At 42.0% G+C, this 25,313-nt stretch overlaps 1 protein-coding gene across 8 annotated transcripts in view; it reads right to left on the bottom strand.

Moving 5' to 3' along the window:
• The window catches only part of LOC112562818 (homeobox protein cut-like 1), a 91,714-nt gene that overhangs the window by 8,741 nt on the left and 57,660 nt on the right, over positions 1 to 25,313 (bottom strand). For 5 of the 8 annotated variants that reach the window (XM_025236343.1, XM_025236340.1, XM_025236342.1 and 2 more), the window contains 11 exons: positions 20,577 to 20,643; positions 15,379 to 15,427; positions 14,712 to 14,882; positions 11,564 to 11,638; positions 10,580 to 10,686; positions 9,398 to 9,543; positions 7,562 to 8,197; positions 7,128 to 7,169; positions 5,720 to 5,835; positions 3,999 to 5,163; positions 2,211 to 2,786 (listed from right to left, as the gene is read on the bottom strand). In XM_025236343.1, coding sequence (XP_025092128.1) covers positions 2,211 to 2,786; positions 3,999 to 5,163; positions 5,720 to 5,835; positions 7,128 to 7,169; positions 7,562 to 8,197; positions 9,398 to 9,543; positions 10,580 to 10,686; positions 11,564 to 11,638; positions 14,712 to 14,882; positions 15,379 to 15,427; positions 20,577 to 20,643 — 3,150 coding nt within the window. The remainder of the gene's footprint in view (positions 1 to 2,210; positions 2,787 to 3,998; positions 5,164 to 5,719; positions 5,836 to 7,127; positions 7,170 to 7,561; positions 8,198 to 9,397; positions 9,544 to 10,579; positions 10,687 to 11,563; positions 11,639 to 14,711; positions 14,883 to 15,378; positions 15,428 to 20,576; positions 20,644 to 25,313) is intronic. The other 3 variants (XM_025236336.1, XM_025236338.1, XM_025236339.1) reach the window with 3 other exon arrangements.

Genomic DNA, 25,313 nt, shown 5'->3' with positions numbered 1-25,313 from the left:
AAGGCAAATTTCTTGTTACACAAAGAGTATAAGATTATAAATGACAAGCATTAGTTAGGTACAACAAGTATTTAAATGTAAAAGAAAAATGGAAAGCTAAAGAGATTGCATTCTTCAAAGGAATATAAGAATAGCAAGCCAGCATGCAGCAAAGTCTGAAAAACAAGGATTGTGGTCAACAGGTAGTGGTGCAGCCGTGTTAAAAGTCATGCAGGAGCTCAAGCTGTCAAAGTGCACAAACCAAACATGGCTCTGCCTAGACCTGCTGTGTTTAAGGATTACAAGGATACAGACTTCATGAAGGAAGAGACACATGGGGTGAGTGTCATGTGTTACACGTAATTCTGACACAGAATTCATGAGCAAAGACGAGAACATCAGGAACACAAATCTGCACCTGCTGGGGTGGGGAGGGGGGAATCAACAGCATTCTGGACTGCCCTTGCATAACTTTTCTTTGGGTGTGACGGAGATGGGGTAGGAGATCAGGCTTAAGAATGGGGGAGACTGTAAAGTTGATCTCATCCACCAGAGGGTGCTCAAAATAAATTTCCATATTCATGTTATTCATGTCATTAATCTACATTTTGTTGGGTCCAGCATCAATGGATTTTGATGGCTTCAACACGTCAGTAGAGGAAGATTTTCTTTTTTTTTTTTTAAAAGAGGCATGACCCAGACTCTAAAGATATGCGAGCTTTGTATCTCTGCAGAGGCATATCCCAATCTAATAGGCTTGAAAGGTAGATTTTGAACTCTGAGTAGTGTGAAGAATGGTCATAGACTTGTGACTGCTTTGACATCACACTACTGATAACAGTATTAGATTGGCCAACAGTGGGTCTTGTAGGAACTTGGGTAACTATCAGGCTGGTAATTCCTAAACTGCTGAGTACTAAAGTTTACTATGCCCATCTTCACAGCCATGGAAGTGATAGTGGCCACAAACATCATTCCCACGATGATTCTTAAGCTGAAGAATGGTTTACACTATGGAATGGTTTACATCAATGTCGAGATGATCGATGGCACATGATGCTTTTGGCTTTTGTTAATGACCGTCACAGCACAGGTATGACTGATGAACAACACCTTCTGATCAACACCTTTTGATACTTAGAACCTCCAGATAAATCACAACTCTGTAGCCGACTAGAACAGAAGAAGTGTTGCATTAATCCTTTGGTGCCAAGTGATTGAAATATACAGCGCAATCCAGCACCATTCACATACTTACAACACGTCGGCTGTTTTTAGTACTTGTCAATTTATTTGTACAATATGCTTCCAGCTTGTCAATCATATTTCTTTCACAATTTTTGAACAGTTGTTTCTTTGAATATTTACCAAGATGTATGCTGCTTTGGCCTCAATAACAATATGAACAGAAAGCTGCCTCATGACTGCTATTCACGAAATAAAACTCTTTGCTATGCTCTTTAATAATAAACAAACCTCTTATATAACAACAGATATCTGTCAGTATTACAAACTACTTCCAAACTTGTCTTCCTCTGCAGAACTGTCTCTATAATCTCTATAATGTCTCTATATAATAAATCTGTTACAAGCTCTTTATATTTTTACAAACAATTCTATTACAACTCGCCATTAATGTTATTATCAGATCTGCTTTATAGCTGTGGTCAGTGTTTATCTGCTTTGTTAGGATTTCCAATCATTTTACTGATAAATTGTTTTATAAGCCAGTGGTATAAATGACTGTCAGAAAAAAAAGAATCAACATTGGACCACAAAATTATCTGATAATAATACCTGACAGATGATAATATATTAAATTCAAACCACTGGTTTATGATGAGCATTAATGCAGCAACATCATAAAGTGGCTGACTATACAGAGTTGATTAAAGAGGCGCATAATAGCAAAAGATTAATTTTGTAAGTAAATAAACCTGTGTTCTTCCCATGATCAGGCGGATATAAACAGGTTCCGAATACACAAAGAGTACATGTAGGCAATGTGTTTATACACCTGGCTATACCATGATATTAGTGGCAGGAGGTCCCAGGTATGTCATTGTCATTATTGTTATTTATAATGAATGAGCCGTTATATGACGGGCAGACAGGTGGGAGTGGTTATGACTGGGGCAGGGCTGCCTGCAGGATGCGTGGGCAACAAGTTGAGGCGAGTGGGCAGGGCGAGCGAGCGAGCGAGCAAGTGGGAAAGCAAGCCCGAAGCTTACCTTTGATCTGACTCTGGTAGTACTTAAGCTGCTCTACATTCTGGGGGTCGCTCAACCACAGGTGCATTTTGATAAAGGGTTCCCTGCCCTTGATGGACAGCATATGCCAAGGTTTAGGCTTGGACAGGAGCTCACTGACAGAACCCTGGGACAGGCCCAGCACAGCCTCCCCAAAGAGCTTCTGGCCAAGGTTGTGGAACTGCAGCACGTCCTTGACACGTGCTGTGAGGGACAGAGTTTCTATTTCCGATGTCATAGCCAGGACCTCTAACATTGAGGAGGGGAAGGCAAAGTACCCCCACTGGCGCTGCTGCTGTTGTTGCTGCTGGAGGTTCGGGTGCTGCAAGTGCTGGCCCCCTACTGATGTCAGACTTTCCGGCCGTGGTGGTGGTGGTGGCGGTGGTGGTAGCAGAGATGATGGGGGTCCAATGGGCGACGGTGGAGCAAGGGGAGGAGGGGGAGGTGGAGGTGGTAGCGGTGGTGGAGGAGGGGGAAGAGGTGGTGGTGGTGGCAGTTGTGATGGTGGTAAGGAAGAACTACCATGGCTACAAGTGGGCTGCTCACTGGAGGGAGAGTCTACAGAAACAACAGAGGGAAGAGGAAGCTAGACCAGGACAATAGGAAGGTTGGCACAGCGAGATGATCAAACTCAAAGAGAAAGAGAGAGAAAGTAACAGGAAAAATGAGACTAAACTACCAATGCGCCAGGTTCTTCACACACACACACATGTGCACACACACACACCACTTTCTATGAATCTGAAGTCATCCCACATTTACAAGATTTACAAGATAACTAATCTGTTATAAGCCATCAGAACAAATCCATGATGACTTGGTATTGGCAATAGGAGAGAGTTAAGAAAAAATGAGACCTTTACATATAATAAACTCAGCAGGTTTATTGTCAGTTCCGATATGGCTGCTTCACTACCGTTCAGTAACAACTACATAAAAAAAAAAATTTTCATTTCCACTACTAAGTTTCCAGCAACAAAGGTGCCAGCTTTACAATGCATGTCTAATGACCTGCTTAGTTTCTATAATCCTGAGAAAAAAAAATAATGATTAATAAATAGACCAAAACTTACAAATGTGAAACAGGAAAATATGCAATATCCTACCTTCTATTTTCATTACCTATTATCTATTTTCTTCCGCACTCTCCTTTTCATTTTAAGGGAATATTTTTTTGTAAATAACCTACTTTCAAGCAACCAAGCTGCCACTTTCCCACTAGCAAGTCATCTAAAGGGAAGTAACCATGAGCCATGCTCTTCTCTACTTCAGCTTGGTACTGGTAACACTAATGGCAATGCCTCAAACAACAAGGCTGGAGTGCAGTAGAAAAAAAATTAGGAACATATATAATTGTATTCAAACATCCTCTACACTACACAAGCAAAACTTGCAGTTTCCCAATCCAGCAAAAGGGTAGGAAAGAACAATAAAACCCAAAGTAATCCCCACGACACTACTGACATCCCACAACACCTGTAACTACAATTTCTAAATATCAAAGGAAGAAAAATTAACTCACAAAATAAGGGGAGGGTGGAAAAGACCCTCTGGCCAAAACTAATAATAATTAAAAAAAGGAGGGTGAAAGAGAAAAATCTACAGTTAGGTGATAACCATAACCTCTAAAACTGCTGGTACTCTGTTACTAGGATGGGGAAGTGAGAGGGGAAACCAATCAGTGTCTAAACTTCTGCAGTCTACCACCAGAATAAGCTAGTGCAGCCACAAAATTAAAAAAAAAAAAAAAGAAATGCAAACATGACTCACCTCCATCAGAGCGAGAATTGCTGCGCATCAACTTGTCGGGAGGGATGCGATATTGAGAAGAGACCAGCTTTGGTATGGCTTCTGTGTCACTGAGGAAGATCTGCATGCGAATAAATGGCTCCCGTCCCTTCTGCGTTAGCATGTGCCAGGGCTTTGGGCGAGCAAGCAAGTCGCTAACGCTGCCCTGTGAGAGGCCCAAAACGTTCTCACCAAAGAGGCGCTGACTGATGGAGTACTGGCTGAGGGTCTCCTTGACCTTCTTCACCAAGTCTTCTGTGTTGATATTGGAGTAGCGGTCAAATTCCTCCTGCGTAATAGGGGGCAGCACAGACCGAAGTGGCTTATTACTGGGCATGCCCAAATGAGGACGCGAGGTCAGGGAGTTAGCAATGTTCTGCATGCGCTGAAGTGGCGATAATGACTCTGGAAGACCCCCTCCACTTCCCACTGGTGTTCCTGAAGTTGGTGTTTGTGGACTTTCCCCTCCGCTGTCATGGCCATTTACACGAGGCCTTACAAGAAAAAAAGCACTTCCAGCATGTCTGGAATCGCTTGGCATGCCCTCTGTTGGGGATGAAGAAGATGAATGGGTAGAGGTACTGTGAGGTTTGCTGCTGAGATCAATGGGCCCACACATAGTCTGGGATGCAGTGTCATCTGAGGTGCTGTCAGGGGGTTCGCACTTGATACTGATACCATTATGTGACAGTCGGTCCACAGCAGCCCCGTCGTGTAAATGTTTGTAGTGGAGCTGCTGTGCCAGACGATCAAGCTCCTGCTGGTACATGTTGCTGGCATTCATGTTGCCAGCAGAGTCTGCTGCTTGCTTCAGTTTCTCCAGTTCCTGTCTGTAGATGCGAGTCACCATGTCCTGACTGTTCTCTACTGGTTCACGATGATCACGCTGCCGGTCCAGCTCCCTTCCTCGAGGTCGGCTATGCTGTCCATCAACATCGCGATCAGAATCTCGCTCCTTCTTTTTACGGATGCTGTTGCTGCTGCCACTACTTGTGTGATTTGGGTGGTGATGGAGGTGAGGAAGTGAGTGGGGGTGTGGGCTGGTGGGGGCAATCAGAGGTGTGGCCATGAAGTGAGGGTTAACCGCTGCCATTCGTGAAATCTCTAGCTGATAGATGCTGTTGACCACAGCATTGGCAACTTGCTGCTGAAACAAATATTGCTTGTTATAGTATCTCCATGCATTACATGCTTTGCAACATTACAATCTTATAAAATCAATAGTTCTGAGAGTCTTAATCGTATTTCCTATTGTGTTATCAATGAAGAGATCACATTTTGGTTTGGTAAGCTGTGCTCTGGTAGTTTGCAATTCTCTTCTGTGTGTATCACACTCGCATACTCCTATGAGTGTGATTCTGCACTGTATAAATTGCACAATTATTATTCATGGTTGTATTACAAATTATTAATCTTTCCAGAAATGCTAAATTCTTCTTCTGTAATTCATTGACCCAACCAAACTATACAAATCTTTTCAAGTTTTCTCTACAATGTCATTATCATTTTTGTAGATGACCAGTTTTCTGAGAAACATGCAGCTACAGATTAAAAGTCTACAAGAATGTAAAACTTTATTCAAACCACTGTGCTGATCTTAGCATAAACATATTCAAACACAAATGTACACACAAAAAAAGAGGTCAACCACAAATAGCATCTGAAGCTGATTGAGGGACCTTCAAACTTTGCGAGGACCTCACCTGCTCGGCAGACTTCTTTGCTTGCATGGCCTGCTGTGCTTCATTAAGAATGCTGGCTATGCGATCTTCTGTGGCACTGTCTTCTTTATTTGGGTTGGCCACAAGTGACTGTGATCCTGAATTTAAAGAAAAACAGAAGACACTAGTTGTAGGTTTCTTTCATCTTCCAGCTGCATAAGGCAAGATCAATCCCAGCAGTTTTCTTTGTGACCTGTAAGCTTTCAGCAGTTATACACTGACACTAGTAGAATAGCACAAATGACTTACTATTAGTCAAGGGAGGGGAGATGAAAGCCATATGTCTTCAGCAGTAATAATAACTTAGAACTACACTTTGACTACTGACATATTTCACACACTTTTGGTTTCTTGTGTGTAATTTCATGAACACCCTTAGTGTCTACAATATGAAGGGGCATAAATATGCAGAAACTAGATGGCAATAGCAGCTAAGAAAGAAAACCTTACCCTGAAAGAGAACCACTACTGAAATTCATGCAAGATTTTTTGTCTCTTGTTAGAATTTTTTATAAAGAACATTTTATCTGCAGGCATTGCAGAGGACCGGACTGAAAACAAAGGCCAAGAAAACATCCAACCTAAACAGGTCCTTTTAATCTTGTACACTCCTCCTTCAATGAAACACATGGGCACCTTATGATGTCCTAACAGATGTCTTGACAACTGCTAAGACAAGTACTTAAACCATTAAATCAGTGTGTTCAGATTTTTCCCTTAAAAAACATACTTTTGTAATACCTGGTTAAAATTATTTTAAGGTGTTATATTTATCTGTAATACAATCTTCTTAATCACTTGTCTCCCCTTAATGCCCCTTCTTTCTCCCTGAGATAATATTCGTCTATCTCAAAAGTAATCCAAGCCTGTGGTCACATATCTTGTTCACTACATTATAAAAATCATCTTCGTAATGTAGTCTGAGTCCTAAGTCCTTAAGTAAAATCCAGATGATAGTCATAGTTCTCTATTTTTTCAGATAATATTACCAGGATAAATAAAACAGCCTATTTCTTTAAATCCTTAGTTTTCCATGGAGGGAAAATGGTACTGGTTTCCAAATCTAAATGTCTTGTGTATCTTTACATCTTTTATACCATAAGATAGATTCTTGCCATCACTTGCCAAAAATATTATAATGTCTAGCAAAAATAAATCTGCTATGAAAATACGAGCATCTGCAACATAAACACCATACTTTTTCTTCTCTTTTAAATCTTCCACAGATCCAGTTAGGAATTCAATACAGTTATTTCACACACAGACACAAAATATAAATCTTTATACATATTTCTTCTTCAGCTGTCTGTCTGTCAGTCGAGGTCGGAAGAAACTAAGTCTGTTGTTAGTCCATGTCTGGAAACCTAAGGACTTTGAGATGGTTGCACACCATGTGTGTAAACAAAGCCGCTACCATTGCCCAGGCTGGTCTCTAATCAAGAAAAAGAAAACATAAATAAAAAAAAAATCACTTGTCTGAAACATTATCAATGACAAGGAGTATCAACAACAGATGTAAACTGGATGTCACTGTCATTTAAAGGATACCAAAAAAAAAGTGTTAAATCTGTCAGTCATGTGAACTTGAGCAACAAAATTAACTTGGCAAAATTCCTATTTTGCTTTTTGTTGCGGCAGGTCAGAAATGTGTCAGACAGGAGTAACAAACGTGAACTTTTTACATGCTGGTGTCAGTGAGGTGTACCACTTCACATGACTGTGACTGATTAGAAACTTGTGACTTAGAACCCTGTAATACCCTATCACGTCAGCAATTCAAACTAGAAATTAAACTGAACAGGCATCAACAATGTATGACCTTACCTTTCTTTGGTGATATGGCCTTAAGAGCCATGATGTTGGAATCATCAGTTGCCCAGGCGTGCATCTTACGATATGATTCCCGACCTTTCTCTGTTAGTTTATCCCAGGATTTTGGCTTTGACAGAAGTTCACTTACGGTACCCTGTGACAGTCCTAGAACATGCTTGGCAAACAAACGCTGTCCAATGTTGTGAATTGCCAAAAGTTCACGAACGTTCTTTGCCACATATGTTGTGTCCAGAGCACCTGCACTGTTGAGTTCTGCCTTCACCAAGTTCACTGGCATGAAGGCAGGATGAAATGGGCTAGGAAGGCCTGCATAGCCGTAAAATGGTGAAGGAGGTGGCACAGGAAAATGTCTCGTGTCCAAGACACCTGCCGACGCTGCGGCTGCTGCAGCAGAAACTGACGTCGGTGTGGGAGGCAAGATGTGGTTGTTGAGTGAGAGTGGAGTGTCAGGTGGCGTTCTGACTGTCGAAGTCGCTGGCGTGGTTGATCGAGAAGAGCTCTCAGGCTGATAATTCTTCACAAGTTCTTCACCCACCATCTGAGCAAAAGCGTTGGTGGGACCTTGGCTGTGGCTGCCGGCAGGTGACAGGGAGGACGAGGGCTCGGCCGAAGCTGCTGATGCAGGGCCTGGAAGAAAGGTGTGAAACTCACATGACTGGCAGTGTATGAGGCAGGTCATATGGCAAGATTCTGTCTGCCTTTGATCACTGAGCCAGCACGCTCAGTGCACTAACTTGCTGTCCTAGCATGCACAGGTCTTTCTTCCTTTTCTCACACTGAAAAATCTCAGCTTTTCAAGCCAAAACCAGTTATTTTCATTGTATAATTATTCTTGGCCTTTAATGACGAAACAATTATGTTTTTCTGTAGTTTGATGCAGGATCATTCGTCTAACGAAGCATGCATTCCCCTGCACATTTCATTTGCTTGCAACAAAATCCCCAATCTGTCCTATTGCATGCTTCTTGTTTTATTGTTTTTAAAGGTAATTCTAATTTTTGATTCTTTTCCTCCCAATCTTAAAATCTCAATTTTCAAAGTCAACAAATTTATTTATGGCGTTCTGCAAATCATGGCTATTTAACACCTTTCTTGTCAGGTTGCATCAGCTTGCTGGATGAACAGTTTTGCATCCAAGAGGCCCACCGCATTGCATAGGACAGCAAAAGTGTCAAACACACACTCTCTCTCAAAGACAGCATTACAATCCCAAAATAACTTTTAGAAACAATCACATCAGCAGCAAATAAAACAGCATTATTTTATCTTTTGTAAAAATGTACATGAGTAAAAGTATTTAACAAAAAGTTTTTACATGTGTAATGAAATTTGGTAAACATCACAAAAAACCCCAGATTAACACAGTAGGTAACAAAAGAAAAAAAAGACATTTTGCGAAATAACAGCAACCATGTTGGCTGCATTTTTTAACATACCCTTCTGACACCCACAATAAAATTTTCACTTTGCAAAGAAAAATATATAAAAAGAGATCACAAATTGCACCACCTCTTCATAAAGCTGCACCAAGGGCTACACTGACTTATTAATAAAAGACATATACACTCAAAATCTAAACACAAGATAACTTGTCATTTCTTTGACGATAGGAAACCAAAACTAGCTAAAATAAACATACTTACCTGGAGACAGTATTGTGCAGGCATCAGCAAAATAAAAACTTACCTTTGGTGGCTACTTGCTGAAGTCATGCTTTTCGCATACATGCCTTAAAACATTTCTTCACACAAAGTGCAACATGAAAATATGAGTAGTACAATGAGAAACATTAAATATGCAGTTAAGTGAACAGATGAACCAGCATACCTGAGAGGTCAGAGGTAGAGACCTTTAGCTGTGTGTTTTCATTCTGTAAAGCTTTGTTTTTCTCCAAAAGAAGAACTTCAAGAGACCGCCCACGGCTCTTGTCATCATCATCAAAACCTCCTGAAAATTCAATTGACTTCAGCACCCTGCAACATTTAGATAAGCAAAAGCATTAACTGGTTTGCTTAGGAAATTAACAGCATTAACAGCCATTCTCATCTGCACACAGTACACAATAACCGTGCATCAATCTCAATCTGCAACAATAAAAACCATAAATGTTTTCCGAGTCTTGCAGCATCTGCAAGAGCAGAGTAAGTGCATGAAGTCTGCATGATGTCAGTCCCAAGTCAGGAGTATGCAGGGACAAAGCAGGATACCTGCATGATGTTAATTTTTAAATACAGCATATGCAGGGATGAAACAAAAAGGAAGAAGGGGGAAGGTTTACTTTGAAACAACCCACAAAATATTGTGGGCCCCAAAATCGTTATCTCCCCTGCATCAAATAGCTCTTGTACACCTGTGCATGAAGAATTCCTGTGAAATATAAATTTATTGCTTATGCAAATAACAAATTTGTTTAAAACATTGCATCCATAATTTATTCATGCAATGCTAAGACTTTATTTATTTATTTAACGATGTGAGTGCATAAAAATGTTAGCCAACAAAAAGTGGAAGTCATAAAACATAAAAAGAATTAAAACATGCCTGTTGTAACAAAAAATGTGGGTTCACTACTTTAAATGTAATGTCACAAACTGAGGCTACTGTGGTCTGGAGGTAACTAAAACAGCTGTTATGTTACACCATTTCCCTTCAGGTTGGCTTGTAGGTAGTGGGAAATATGCTCTTATAATGCAGTGGACTTGAAAGCAAAGGGAGGTTATAATGCCTGGGTCCCTTCATCTCATTCCCTCTCTCATCATGATGACTATTTCCCAACCACAATGACGTATGATGTAATAATTCAGTCCGAGTTTAAGATACATTTAGCAAAATGTGATTAAGGAAACCACTGCTAAATAAGCAAACACTTGGGATGCTGATTCCTTCCTCACTACCGAGACCAAGAACGAGGCAATTATGCTGCCATATGGCTTTTCAAGACTGTGATACTTCAGGAATTTACATTCTTTGCCTAAAACAATGGAGAAACTGTTAACCAATTTCACTTACCCCAGTTCACGCTTGATCTCTTCATAGTCCTCTTGTGAACGTACTTTTTCTTCAAGAGCTCTGAACGCTTTGTTTTTACTGGCCAGCTCTTCTTCAAGTTTTGCAATCTGCTCAAACGTCATAAAGAAAACTAATAGCTAAATAGACGTTCCCACTACATCTCATCTGACACCTAAATGGTACAATATATCTCCATCTGCCATAAAAATATTAATCTCATTCAACACCTTAATGTTACTACCACTTTCTGAAGCCTAAATGGCACCAATAATACATTCCAACACCTAAATGTTACCACTACATTCCCATCTGCCATCAAAATATTATCTCATCATTTTAATGTTACTACATCTCATCCAACACACAAATGTTACCAAAACATTGCATCTGACATCAGTCAATCATTTTATTTTTACTTTAGATTTTAAAAATAATACCTATCAGCTATGACTTTTCCCACAATCTTTGAACCAAGTGATATTTAGCGAAAAGCAGCAATTCCATACCCATTTCAACTGCTCATATTCTTAGACACAATTGATGTGCATTGCTCATTTTCACTTTCTTTTTGGGGGTTTTCCTGTGTGAAATTCCCTCTCATTCTCTAAAAATTCCAAGTCTTTTATTTCTAGAATTCAAGTCAGGTTTAAAAGCACAATTCTTCTGCCAGTTTCTCTAAGAACTGGTGTGGTGATGGATTCTACTAACCTTTCACCAAAAATATTACCTTTTAGACACAAGCCTTACTGTTCTTTTCTTTTGTAATGTGGTTGGAACTTAAACAGAATGGGACGGTTATGTTTTTGACCAACTATTAGTAAATGTGTTTTCAGAAAATATGGCAAGTTATGGGAAAGGGAATGAAATGTGAAACAGATTTACATGAAGACAGAGATGCTTTAACAAAAGACAGGACAAGCCCTAAATGAGAGGGGTTGTCTGTTTTAAAACACACCAATGCTGTACCAATCCTGGAAATTATACCTGAGCAGCACTTGTTTCTCGCAGTTTGCTGAGGGCAGCTTGTAGCCTCTGTACATCCTCTACCAACTGTGCAACCTGGGCAGATGGAAACATATCATGTTCTCATGGCGATGAATCAAATAACTTGTTTTAATCTTAAGAAAACTGTATAGTGCAGAGTGGAGAAGGATGAGGGTACAAGAATGTTACTGCACACATTGTGAGATCACAATATATCTCTTCTCAGTAAAAACTAAAACCACTTCAGTCCAATGCATGTTGCTCAGACTATGCAGGTCCTTTCCATTAATTAACAAATTTTTTTCTTGGAATACACATATTTCTCATAATTATTATTAAGGCATGACGATCTCCTTGCCAGATACATCTACATCCAATGTTACTATGCCCCCTGATGATATGTTTTTCACTTGCATCAAGGGGGCTTCTAGTGACTAACCCTTGAATCCCCTTGCCTATTGCATGACACCAGCTGATGTAACAACTGTTTCCAACCGAAAAGTGACTCATTATCCTATTGGGCTCACCCACTAGAAACTGCTTCTATCTGATCCATTTTTCTCTTCATTACATTTTTAAAATCCTTCTCTTTGTTACATCTGTAAAACCTTTCCCAGCTTCCCTATTTTCTTTTTTTTTTTAATATTCCTTTATGTGTACTTATAGAAGCACCATCTGTGCCCTAGGCAATAACAACAAAAAAAAATTCACCCATGTTTTTATAACTTTAATGACAGTGTTACTCTTTTCTGTGAAAACTTCCCACGGTTGCCTTTTCTCCACCTGTGCGACTCAATCTCCCCACTGTTCAGGGGGTGATGCACTCTCAGTCGCCTAGCTAAAGACCACTGGGTACTTGCTTGACTGCCGCATGCAGGCAGATCCATCTACCAAGCACCCAAGAACCCAGCCTCAAAGAAACAATCTAAGTGTGGTGAAGAAAAATGCTTTGCATCCAAGGACAAAACAGTTGCTCCTGTCACTAACATCCTCCAGTTAGAAAAGCTGTCTGCCTACTGGTCCGAGTACCAGTGCTAGAAAGTGGTAATAACTATGCCATAAGCTGGTGGTGTAAGCTATACTGCTTTGACTGCTGAATTCTACTGTGAATCATCACTGATGATTGCTACTGTGAGCCATTACTGCCTGCATGTGACTGAAGAAATAAATAAGTGTTGACTATTATTCTGGGATGCAGCTCTTACTCCCAGACTATTTTAAGATGTGCTGCTGTGACAACTGCTACTGTGAGCCATGACTCTCATTACCAGACCACTGTTAGAAGATGATGGTAGGGAGCTACTGCAAGGCACTAGCCATTATTTTTAGTAGAGCATAGCTAAGTGGAAATTATGTTCTAGCTAGGATCAATGTTCCCTGATGCCAAGTCTAAAAATGATCAATGTATGTACGCAGCCTTAGTGCCAATCTACTTAGCCTCAAATTCTGTAAATTTACAGAGAGCAATGGACTAAAGCACACAAGTTTTTAGAAAAAAAAATCAATAAGTGACTACAATGTGCACAGGCAACAGCCAACCAGCCTCTGGCAGTCTCATCCCTGTTCAGGTCAATCAGGAAGAACCTGGATATATCAATCAACAGATCACAAATCAATCTTTCCTGAACCTCCTGCAATGATGGCCCAGGAACTGACGCCATCTCGCTGGGACAGCACAGTTGTCATGGCAACGCATGAAAGGGCCATTAGGTGATCAATAAAAAAGGCAAGGTAATCAATCAATCAATCAATCCTCCTTGATGGCATGCCCAGCTCCTGGTTGGGTGGGGGGAGAAGGTTGGGAATAAACGGGTGTGGAGGAGAGAAAACTCAAGCTACCTTTACACTCCTGGCATTCTGCCGAGGTCAAGGCCGCAGCTGAACCATAGTCAGACAATTGCATGGGAAAGAATCAATCTTAACGGAAAATCAATCCCAGTCCATGATGCTGCCAGGCGCCGATGCTCCACAATCAAGTCGCCATGCTGGCTGATGACGTCAGACTGTGACATATCCCTTTTGCATCTTCCACCCAAACCCATCCACCACCCACCCTACCACCAGACTGGGGATCTTTTGCAAGGATAAAAAATAAAAGATGGAGGGGGTTGCATTCTTCACTAAATGGATGATCCTGTTTGTAGGTAGAACGTACTTGGCCAATAGAAAACTAGGTGGAGAGTGAAAACTGTCAGTCGTTTCGTTCAATCCACAGCTGGGGGATAAGGGATAAGGAGGGGGATAAGGGTGGAGATGTTTCCGGACCTATGTCCCATCTGTTTCATCTATGTCCCAGTAACCAGCACTTTCAACTCTATAGCTGGTCTCGAAATAGTTTAGTTTAGTCCTTGTTACTCCTCAAGGAGCATTGGGCTGCAGCTCTTGAAATAAGCATCATCTAATCTCAGGAGCTCAGCATGGCTGCCTGCAAAACCAGGTGTAGTGTACCGTAGTCCCCAAATCCAGCTTTGTATTACAACTTTCCCCCCGCTTCAAAACTCCCAAAATTCTACTATCATTTGGGGGGAGGGTGAAAGGAGTACTCAAGAGTGAGCACTGGAGTAGACGCCCGCTCCACCATTTACCACTATTTCTTTGTGCACTATCCATCCCCCCACCTCACCCCTCTCTCTGCCCGAATCTTTGGGATGATACTCAGGAAAACTTTTCACTAATCGATATCATCCTTTCGCAAGAAGCACTATAATCGTTTGTGCAAAGTTTATTACTTTGTATGACAAATCACATCTTTCTGGGATGGGAGAAATGAAGCATCAAGATGTGCATTCATGTTTGTTGGAAAAATTGACAGACATTTTGGTTGAGTTGGGCTGGGGGGAGGGAGGGAAAGAGGCACAGAAGCATCCATTCCTAATTAGTGCCAAATGCAGTCTGCAACTCAAGAACTAACGCTGTTTGGAGTTTGTTAAATTGCTTAGAGCATCCAACCCACCTCCTACGGCACTGAAAGAAATAATTACGGTCATTCATATTTGTTTTAATAATAGGAAAATGTAGTTCAGAACTAATTCAAACGTTCGTTCTCACTGCTGTTTAGAAGACCAACACCCACCACCACCTTTTTCCCTGCCTTGGAACTTTTGCTCTCAAATCAACCGCTCAACATGTCAGTGTTCAGAACACCCACCTCCTTCTCTTTGGCGGCCAGCTCCACCTGCAGGTTGGAGCGTGACAGGATCTCCAGGGCCTGCTCCATGTCTGGCGCCTGCCTCATCTGCTCAGCTTGCTGCAGGCTCCGTGTTGTGGACGTCAGCTGCTGACGCAAGCGCTCAGCCTCTCGCTCTGCTAGTGCTGCACGCTGTTACATTCCAATAAAGCAGACCACAATGATGGTGACAGTGGGCAGACACTCCAAACACAACTGCCAGCCATATTAAAAGACTACTTGCAATCTTTGACCACTGATAAAACATGTCAACAAACGGTTTATTACAACTACTCATGGTTCATAATGGTGAGTTTGCTGTGTAGCCAAAATGATCTAAAAGTGATTATCTACTTTCTTTTATCCACATGCCTGAACCGATGAACATTCTTCGACCAAATCAAAGCATTTACACACTGGATTTTCTTTGGCTGCAGATTTCTTTTCAGCAAACATGTTTCCCAGCCCTGAGTGTTCTTAGCAGCAAGAGGAGCAAGGTGCTATTATATGACATTATCTCAATCAAGGGAGAGTGTCGTTTTCTCTGAAAAATTCAATTGGACTTAATTTCTTATATTTTTTAACCAAACAATCTTACGTGGATTTAACTAAATCTTTACAACAAAGTCATCTGACACCAGGCACTGACCTCGTTAGCCCGTTCAAGGTCTGCCATCACCATATCCATTTCATCCGATCTGAAACAAATAATCAATCAATGACAGCAGGCTTGCAGCCGAAAACAGTAACTTCGCCATTTGTACTGTATGGAGAAAAAAAAAGCCAGTTTCATTAAAGTATTCTCACCTGCCAAAATGAATGGAGTCTTAAATTATCTGACCGACAATAGTGTGCAATATTAGAGTCTTGAAATGTATGACAATAATTAACTATATGCAGCATCCTTTCTACATCAAGCAGCTCTATGATCAAAGCCCGTTTAACCTGATTTCAGAAGGCTACCATGCAAAAAAGTGAGATGCATGATATTCACCTCCTTCGAGATATCTAGCAACACTCTAATATTCAATGTAAAGCATTCTCTTTCGAAAGATCATTTTCAGCTGCTCGCCCTACACAAACTGCTTTCCCATTCAAATCTCATCTTCATATGTAATTTTTATGGACAGTAGCTTGTATGATGAACTCCACGTAAAACCGACCTGTTACACGCATACTGGGGATAAAAACTGACATGCTTTTATCTGAAGCAGTTATTTGACAAGATTAATTTAAACTTTTAAACAGAGCACGCTTGTATGGACTCTGTATTGTTTTAAATATATGTTATCAGAATAATGTATTTTGAATATGACCAAATCAGACAAATTCTTCATTAAGTTCATGCCAACAACTATGCTTTCTTCTTCAAGCCACTATAAATGTTTGTCATATTTCTAGCCTCGATATTCTGTAAGTCCTAATATTAATAAGAATATTTTTAATTAGGGGGGGTGGGGTTAGAGAAAGGGCGGGAGGGGGAATGGGGTGCACAAATTGCCAATACCGACCACTTCCTTTGTCGGGATGCAGTACAGGCGTGGCTCTCCCAACATCACATGATCGACCCCAAAAGCCATTGATTGATCGAATGATTGCTGATGGGCGTGGTCGCACAGAGAGCGAGAGAAAGAGGAACGGGGGTGCCGCCGATAGCGTGCAAGAAGACGCCCTCGTCAAGAACGTCGTCGTCCTCACGGCGGCCCAACATAAAGCAACTCCGACATCGCCAAGATCAAAAGGATGCTTCCCGGTAGATGGCGCAATAGACATCACAATCACGGAAAGGATGACTCAATATATATTTTTTTTAATTTCGTGTTTTTAAAGGGTCCGTGCGACTGTTGTTACATGCTAAAACGATAATATTTATGCGCGATTTCCGTGCCACAAAACTCGAGCTACCTGCCATCCTCTGTAAATATCCATAAGCAATTTCTTTCCTCACCGCACCTCACCATCCCTCTCCTGCACGAACATCGGATACCCACCCTATCTACCTTCCTACCACCCACCCCCCACACCTCCTCCTCTGCATAATTCACCAGTCAAGCCAATCACAGTTGCATCGACCCGCTCCTTTTCATCGCGTTTCTCTGCGCGATTCTCGTCGCGTCTCAACAAACTAACAATCATTGGCCCGCGCCGTCAGCTGAGCCCATAATCAATAGGCTGATTGGGCTGATTGCCGGCCCTACTCTCCTCCTTTCTTCCAGACGGCGCCACGCCGCTAAATGTCGTCGTAGTCCTTGCTGCATGGCATCTTTTGTTAGCTTTTTTTAATATTTTACTCTCACGCGGAACATAGGAAGTCAACATCGCGCGCTTTGCCTGCAAGGCAAATCGGAAATCTTCTCAAGAAGAGAAAAGGACTGCTCTACGGACATCCCTTGTTTGCACTATGCCCGCAGTATTGGTTCGGGTTATTGAAGTACTTAAAAGCAGCCGGTGTTCTTGTGACTAAGGCTGGTTACTGGTCTTCGTGCAGGCAAAGGATACTTTTGAAATGGTCAAAAAATCATTCTGATGATGTCCACAAGACATTATTTCACAATTCACTAATACTATCATTATCGGATACGAACAGAAACGTATACAAAGTTTATCTTCAATGGCATAATTCAATACTTTTCTGAATTGATATTCAAATTGGAACTAGGCCTCATTTTGAATCGTACGGAAATTCTTTAAGAGCAAGGAGGAATTAATTGCTTTTTTTTTTTCAAGCAAAGACAGCTCCAGCTGGTAAATACGCACACCTCGTCTACGTTTTGTACCGGAAGTAATATTTCACCGTTACACAAGCTGGATTGTGCCTGAGCGATGAAAGCTCATAAAGCAAAGCTGCAATATTATTTTTCCTTTTTCTTTTTGGAATACAGTGGTGACATAAACACCACAGCTTCTAAGAGGCGCGGAGGTAACGGCTTCGACATCATGCACCGTTGTCACATCGCCCGACTTCCCTCCGGACACGGTTGACCCATTTATCCCCAGGATCATTCCCTTTCCTAGTAACATCTTGGGGCTCGAACCTAGGTAAAGATTTTGATGTCTTTGTGACTTTGCAGGTGTTTCTCGATCTGACGGGTCCGTCCTGTAAGGTCATTGTGTATCCTCCTCTTCGACTTGTCGACAACGTGTTTTTGTCCTAGCTGTCACCGTTATTTCATTCCCATCCATGTTCATCCGGTTATTTTTATGTGTGATTGTATGTGTTTTTCCACCTTTTTGTCACGAAAGGCATGAGGTGAGTCTGAAGTTGAGACAAAAGTCACACTTCCTCCCATTCAACACACACACACTACCAACCTCCCGGACTGTTGAAATTCATTTCTGAATTCCAGATCAGGGAGTCAAACCTGGCAACAAAACAGGTGCATCCACCAAGATTCTTCGCAACAAAACTTTCACCCCCCCCACTCACCCATCCCACTCACTAAACCACCCACCCCCAAACATCCCCTTCTCTTCGTCGTCCAAGTTTCCTGGTTGCTGACGGATGGCGGCCAGCTACAGAAAGACAGCTGTTAATGCCTCGCGATTTGTTTTTCTTCCCCCTCGCCATGCAGGCCACAATAAATCCATTGTCTCTGGCCAAGAAGTTGATTAATTGGGCCAGAAAGCGGTGGCATTGACTGGCCTATCACTCTCTAGACACGAGGGCCCAGCTCCCGTGTATGCTGCCACGGCTCGCAAGAACTGTGATAATTCAAATGCAGGGCATCCCGCGAGTCGGGAGGACGAGGAGAGAGGGTAAGGGTGGCTGGGGACACGGGTGGGTGGAGAGAGCGCTGTCTTGGACAGGGCGTAGTGACAGTTGCACAGCGCCGGTTGTCTCCGGGCCGATCTATTTATAATCATCACCCGTCACACGCCTGGCATTATCTATTCACGTCATTCATCAAGCGGTGGCGAGCAGGACTCCGCCTGCTGACAAGTGCCAAAGCCGTGAAGGTGACTCCGCTCACAAATGAAAATACATTATGGAGTAATCAGGTTTTTCGTACGGCTTCAACCTCCCTCTCCCTCTCCTCTCTAACCTTTCTTCTTCCCCCCAACGACCATGCCTACCTAGCTCGCTGGCTCTTCGGTTCACGCTTGACATCTTCGCTACGCACCTGCACCGGTAAATTCAGCATCTGAAGCAAAAAGCTCTTTGCAGCGCAGCACCAACAGAGAAGTGCTGTAAATAAATAAAAATTAAAAGAGGAAAAAAAGGAAAAAATCTTAAACGTTACTGTTCGCTGATTGTACTTAGCTCAAACCATTCTTCGGTGGATGCCTTATTTTCGTCATTGTCATCACTGACGACTGACCCGTATTTGGTGAGCAGGCTGGGTCATCATCAATAACACAGGTGTTGCTCAGATTGTCAGAAAAGGAGAAAGCGATCAAACCTTTCTTTACCTTTGAAAGCTCACAGAGTGACAAACCAAAAGCAAACAGGTCCACAAAAGAAGACAAAGGGAACTGAAGACTGGAGATGGGGCGGGGGCGGGACTGAAACGGAAAGGAGGTGCTAGGGGCAAGAAAAAAAACCTACTCCATCTTTGTAGCAAGGTCACGAGGTCGGTGCTCGAATAAATGTCGAGAAAATATGTAAATACTTGCCCCATTTAATATCTAGCTATCCTCCTTAAAAAAAAAAATCTGAGCGTCACTGCCGAGCATAAAAAAGACTAAAAGGTATCTTCACACTTACAAATCCAAAGATGCGTCCTTCTGAACTATTCTCACTGCGGTAAACAGCAGGATCATCGGAACTATAGGGTTAAAAAAATATGTTAATCAGGATTATGCAGGCAGACAGTATGTTAATAAGGATTACCCAGGTAAACAATATGTTTCATCGGGGTTGGAGGGAGGGGGTTGTCATTCAAATGCTTGCCTTGTACAAATCAAACGAAGCGGATGAACTCCGACCGAGCGTCTGTGGTGAGTAACATTCGAGTCGAGAGAGTTCTACAACTTCTTGCAGCTTTGTTTGTGGGGGTAGGGGTTAGGGGGGAAAGAAAGAGCAGGAGGAGGGGGATTTCATTTCTTTGATTTGCGAAGAACATTTCATCCAATTTGAATGCAATCAATTTGAATGAATCGAGTCAATTCTACTGTTTGTAACCGCACTGTAATCCGTCACTGCCGTATTCACTGCGCCGTGCTTGTCTGAAACATGTTTCGCTTCATTTCGCTTTTCCTGACCCAAGTGTGTGTCCGCAGTTCCACGCAGTCTTGAGAAACGGCCAAGCGGGGGGCCTTCAAAGAACACCGTACAACTAACAGAAGATAAGACTATGTAGCCTTGCAAGTCCCAGGTACGAGGACAGCAGCACACGCCGTACCCTCCCTTTTGTTTTCTGTCAAAAGGACTGTTACAAATATCACCAGGGGTCAAATAAGGCAAATTTTTACTATTTCTATCTAAGGCTTCTCTTCATGATATTAATCACCCTGATTTCCTTTTTCTCTCAATAAAATATAAGCTACTTTAACGCACGGTTCTCTCTATAATATGAACTACCTCCATCGCAGGCCTCTCTATAATATAAAGAATCTCATACTTCCGAACACCGAAGATGTCTGGCCAAAAACACCACCACGCTGGCCTATACCGTTTTATTCGTCTTTTGTACCCGGGAAGTTCGAGGCCGTTCACCTAACGAACCATCAACGAGGTCGATCCCAGCAAGCAGAGTATCATACGGGTCTCGACAGCTGTCATTCTTAGCGGTTATACCCATTAGTTACCTGTTCAGACTCCAATTTCTAAGAACTAAACAGAATATGAATTACAGTTACAAGAACCAAGAGAATTCAAGGTTCGGCTCTAAGAACTCAAGTACTTACTTTGCTGACGTGGCTTCATCGTACTTGGATTTCACTTCAAACAATTCTGACTGCACACTCTCCAAAGCTGCAACAGAATCATGAAAAGAAGAAAGTTATTTGTCTTGCATCACCTTCTACCGACTTCTTTTCACTGGTTATCTCCCCAGCCCTCGCCTCTCGCCATACGCGGATCGGATTCTCAACACAAATTGTCCCACCATGGATCATATACACACATCAGCCTCTTGCCAAAAATTGTGAGAGGAAATGAGTTTAGTTTTAATGAATCACCAAAAATGACTTTAATCGTTGCTTCTTTAAACTATCCTCCTACGTATGCACCATCTGTGAAACAACTTAATTTTTCTACTTCAACTGATCAGCAGTTAACTGGACAAATACTGCAAAACTTGGTCAAATATTCGTCCAGATTTGTCCAGTTAAGAAGGGTACTCTGCGAAGTAACTTTAAAATTATTTCGTCGCCTACCACCAGAAGAGAATATTTTGCTGTCCAGTCCGATTTCCCTCTGAAAGTATGGGACTGTTCTTCTGCCTTGTCTGGAACCACGTTCTAACATCCACGTGCACACACCTGGCATGCTTCTGAAAAAGTAGGTCCCTTCCTGCCGCCCACTTTAAGACCACCAAGAACTGCTGCGCATGTTAAGTATTCAGCAAATCTTAATTCCATTCTAAGCAGGAAAGCAAGCACACACACACACTTCTCATCCTCACAAGCTCCTGGTGAGGAAGACATTAGATAGTGACATTTAAGAGTTTGGTCTGATTCATTTGGCAGTCTTTGGGAGGAGCGATGATGGCAACAGCCCGACTAGCTCCTATGAATAAATAAATAATAAAGTAGCTAAAGAACTAGACTTCTCATCTGAAACAGATTCTGATTTTAATTTCATCAGCATTTGGATTAAATGTCGTCGCCAACGAAGCATTTAACCGCTCTCACTGGAGCGAAGATGTGCAGACAGCGGAAGAGGTAAGGGGAAAATGAATCTTGACTGAACGTGGATGAAATGCTCAATGCCGATTGCTGGACTACATTTCTGCTCATCTGGCCGGTCGAACCCTACCTTCTTCAGCAGTCGTGTAAGACATGTTTAGGGTGACCCTGGACTGTTAATGATTGTGGTAAGCACACTCTCTAGTCGCAAGTCTCACTATTGGAATGAGGACCTTGTGTTCAAGTCCCGCACATTCTCCTGTGCCTCTGCATCACGAAGGTGGTGTGGGGGAAAGGGGGAAAGGGGAAAAGGGAGTTGGGGAGAAGAACAACTAGCTAAGTTGCATTTTTGTATGTACACGATAGGAGGTACGTGTGATGAATGTTAATGATCATTCAACAGCTCATTTGTTGATAAAGCGACGGGCTCTCAACAACTTGACACTACGCAGTAAAGCGATGGCGGCCTGTGACAGCAACGACCGTCGACACACCCATGACTGTTGTGAAAGTCGCAATTGTGCTGTTATCGCCTCTTATTATTGGAACATCCTACTCTTCTAGTGTCAAACTTGACAGACCAAAAATGCTTGTCGTGGACTTCAAAGATGGGATTGGTTTCATTGATAGCTAAAACTCAATGCAAGATATTATTTCCTACACTCTACACAGCTAGGACACAAAAAATGTCAGATGTCAGATTTGTGATCTCACGTTTGTACACAGATACGATTAATTAATACATGGTTCCAGCTCGTCTACTGGCTGAGCCTTTGACAAGTCCGTGTTGCTGACCTCTTTCTAGGCATGGTGATGTTTGTAGACTTGTATCTGGAGAACACACTGGTGGTATTCGTCCACATTTGACAAGTAGTATTTTTCACAAAAATTGAACCCCATTATTTAAAGCCAAGACTGATGAATCTGGAGGTGTTGCAGCCACTTGTTGATTCTCCTCAATCATCACCACTTTCACCCAACACTCATATCTTCATGCGAAAAGAAAAAACAAACAAACAACTGAGCAGCTTATGAACACTTGGGCAGCAGTCTCTTTTTACAGGATGGGTGGGGCAGGGGAAAGGATAACAAGCAGCAGAAACAATAATCTTAGGAGTAGATTAGACAGTTGTGCCGTGCGTGGCGGTGCTTCTCGAGGTCCGATCCGGAGGTGACGGGAGGACCTGCTAAATGTATTATCCGTGCCGTAATTTGCGTAAAAGGCTGGCGGTGCTGTCAGCTTGTCATTCTCGCGACCACCGACCCCCTGACGCATCGGACTCTCATAAATTCTTAATGAGTAGTTGACGAGCCCTTTCTGTCTGAACCGCATCAATAAAGCTTACTGAGAAACTATTGTCTTCGGTCTTGTCCACACCCCCATCCGTCTACATCACCCCCGCCCCCGCTCTGCTCTCCCTTCCATCACTTTTTCCACGCCTGACCCCTGTGACAGCGGCAGTCACCCCTCTCGTCTGTCCTCCACTCCCCACCCACCACCCCGGTCTCTTTAACCTCCGAATACTAATCCTGTGCTGGTTCGTCCCCCTCCTCCCATGACACGTGAGATGTGCCCTGTACTGGAGACGGAATGGGGACGATGGAGGATGACCGTTAAGCCCAGTCATCCGGACTGAAATGGCGCTGACGAGATTACGTCGTCAAACGTCATCAGATGCACTGTGTACTGTCTCAAGCGTTAGAGCACGCGCTCCAAATACTTCTCTTGTCTACATGTGAACAGTTTGATGGAATTCATAGTCTTTAACTGATACTTGCTTTTATAACTGTTCAGTTCTCTTCGACCGAGTCGTCGGACTTCTATTTAGCTGTTCAGTGCTGATCAGTTTATTCTGGACTGTTGTTGTTGCTGCTCACCTATTTTTCACAATCTTTGTGTCTTAGATTGAGATCAAGTATTGATAAACAGATGGCGAGCACACACGTGTGTGAAGTGGGATAATGCGGTGTACAAGTCGCATTACTAGTCGTAATAAACGGCGTCCTTCAGAAATGCTTTGCATCTAAGATCCCGTATATGAAAAGCGATTGTGTAAGCACCCAAAAACACGGCCTCTACGAGCCCCTGTCGCATTCCTGCGGAAATCTTTTCTGTCAACCGTTAATAAAATGTCATTTCTCACCGGAACTTTGCATTCCAAACTAGTTCTTGCCACTACTCCGAGGCTGCACCGCTAACCGCGGTCCGCCCCGCCCTCTTCCCCCTCAAGCCCTCAATGGTGGCGAGTAAGCAAGGTCGCATCATCAAGAAACCTGCTGAAACTTTCAAGAAACAATTGTACATGACTATTTTACTGAACTTTGTAACATCATCTAAATCGCTGAAATGTGCAAAACGAAATTTCTCAATTCAGTTATCGCCCCACCATCCAACACAAATGGTGGGAAGCAAGGGTGGCGACATAAGGAACCATAACCGAGAATCACTTTAGGGGAAAACCACTCTGCCACCATCTTGCTTGTCGGCATCGTCTTCACCATTTAGGTACATCAGACAATAACTTTAAGATGTCTATTCTACCTGATAATGTGAAGTTCTTATGGCGTAAAACAGCAGCAAAAAACAAACAAGTAATCTTCTAAAAGCACAAGCAAGCAACAGCAATCAGATGTGATGGCAAATGACAACACAGCTGCACATCAAGTTCCTGGTTGCATTTTTTTTCCCTTGTTAATTGGCAGCTTGAAAAATATTGTATCTCCCAGTCAACATAAAATGCATACCAGATAAACCTTATTAATGAGTACCATCATCATCAAGGTGAAAAATGTATTTCCACAAATTTTTAAACTAGAACTTTTAACAATACCAACAATCCAAAAACTAATTCCTCACACTCATATATCTCTTTTTTTCTGCATGTTTATTCTGAATGTCTTATTCAATACTCTGCTTGCCAAATATCAGCCAAGCTGTTCAAGATAACAAGCATTGCTTGCATAGCGCTGTCATTACGAACAGCAGAAAGAAAACCATCTGCTAGCTCATGTAAGCACCACAAACTCACCAAAACACTTCAATGCTTGTTAAGTAAATGCCAGTATCATAAAAATTTTATAAAGTATTAGTTATAATTATTTTATATTTTTGTAACTTAAGTGTATGTTAAAAAATTCATTAAGCTCATGGTGTCACAATTTATGTAACATGTAAAAATATCTGCCAAATGGAAAAAAACTCTCCAGTGTAGATTGTACCAAAGACTAGTCTGAGATTACTGTCAGCAAAGATCTCACTTTACAAAATTAAAACTCAAAAAAAAATTAAAATTAAAAGAATGAGGAAAAATCACGATGGTCTTCAACTTTTCCTCATTTTTCATGAACATTCTGCAGAAATTAATATTTTTGTAATTCTGTGCTAAACTCTTAAACTCTCCAAAGAAGTTTGTGACTTTCCTTGTAGGGAAAAGTGAGGGAATCTTGTAAACTATCTCATTTTCTAAATCAATATACGTGCACAGACTTCCTGTAAGTCTGCTGCACCCCATCAAGCTGTCACAGACGACTCCTGGCATTTTCAAAATTTTTTTTAATGGTGTATTATGGACAAAGCCGGCTAGTGAGTTGACAATGGACTGAAAATGCACTGCCAAGAAATTCTTAACTGTCAGTGGAATCAACAATAATCTCACTTCATCCCTGTGGCTGGTAAAGCAAAACCTTATTAATTACAACCCCTTCTTAGGTACAACCCAAAGATTTTCATGGCTGTATTTCACTGTAAAAACATCTGTATTGCAACTATCTCCTCAATCCAACTTGCAACTGACA

Source organism: Pomacea canaliculata, linkage group LG4, assembly GCF_003073045.1.
Source record: "Pomacea canaliculata isolate SZHN2017 linkage group LG4, ASM307304v1, whole genome shotgun sequence".
Taxonomy (NCBI): domain Eukaryota; kingdom Metazoa; phylum Mollusca; class Gastropoda; order Architaenioglossa; family Ampullariidae; genus Pomacea; species Pomacea canaliculata.
Note: the sequence above shows the minus strand (reverse complement) of the source record. Positions and strands in the feature narration are given on the sequence as shown.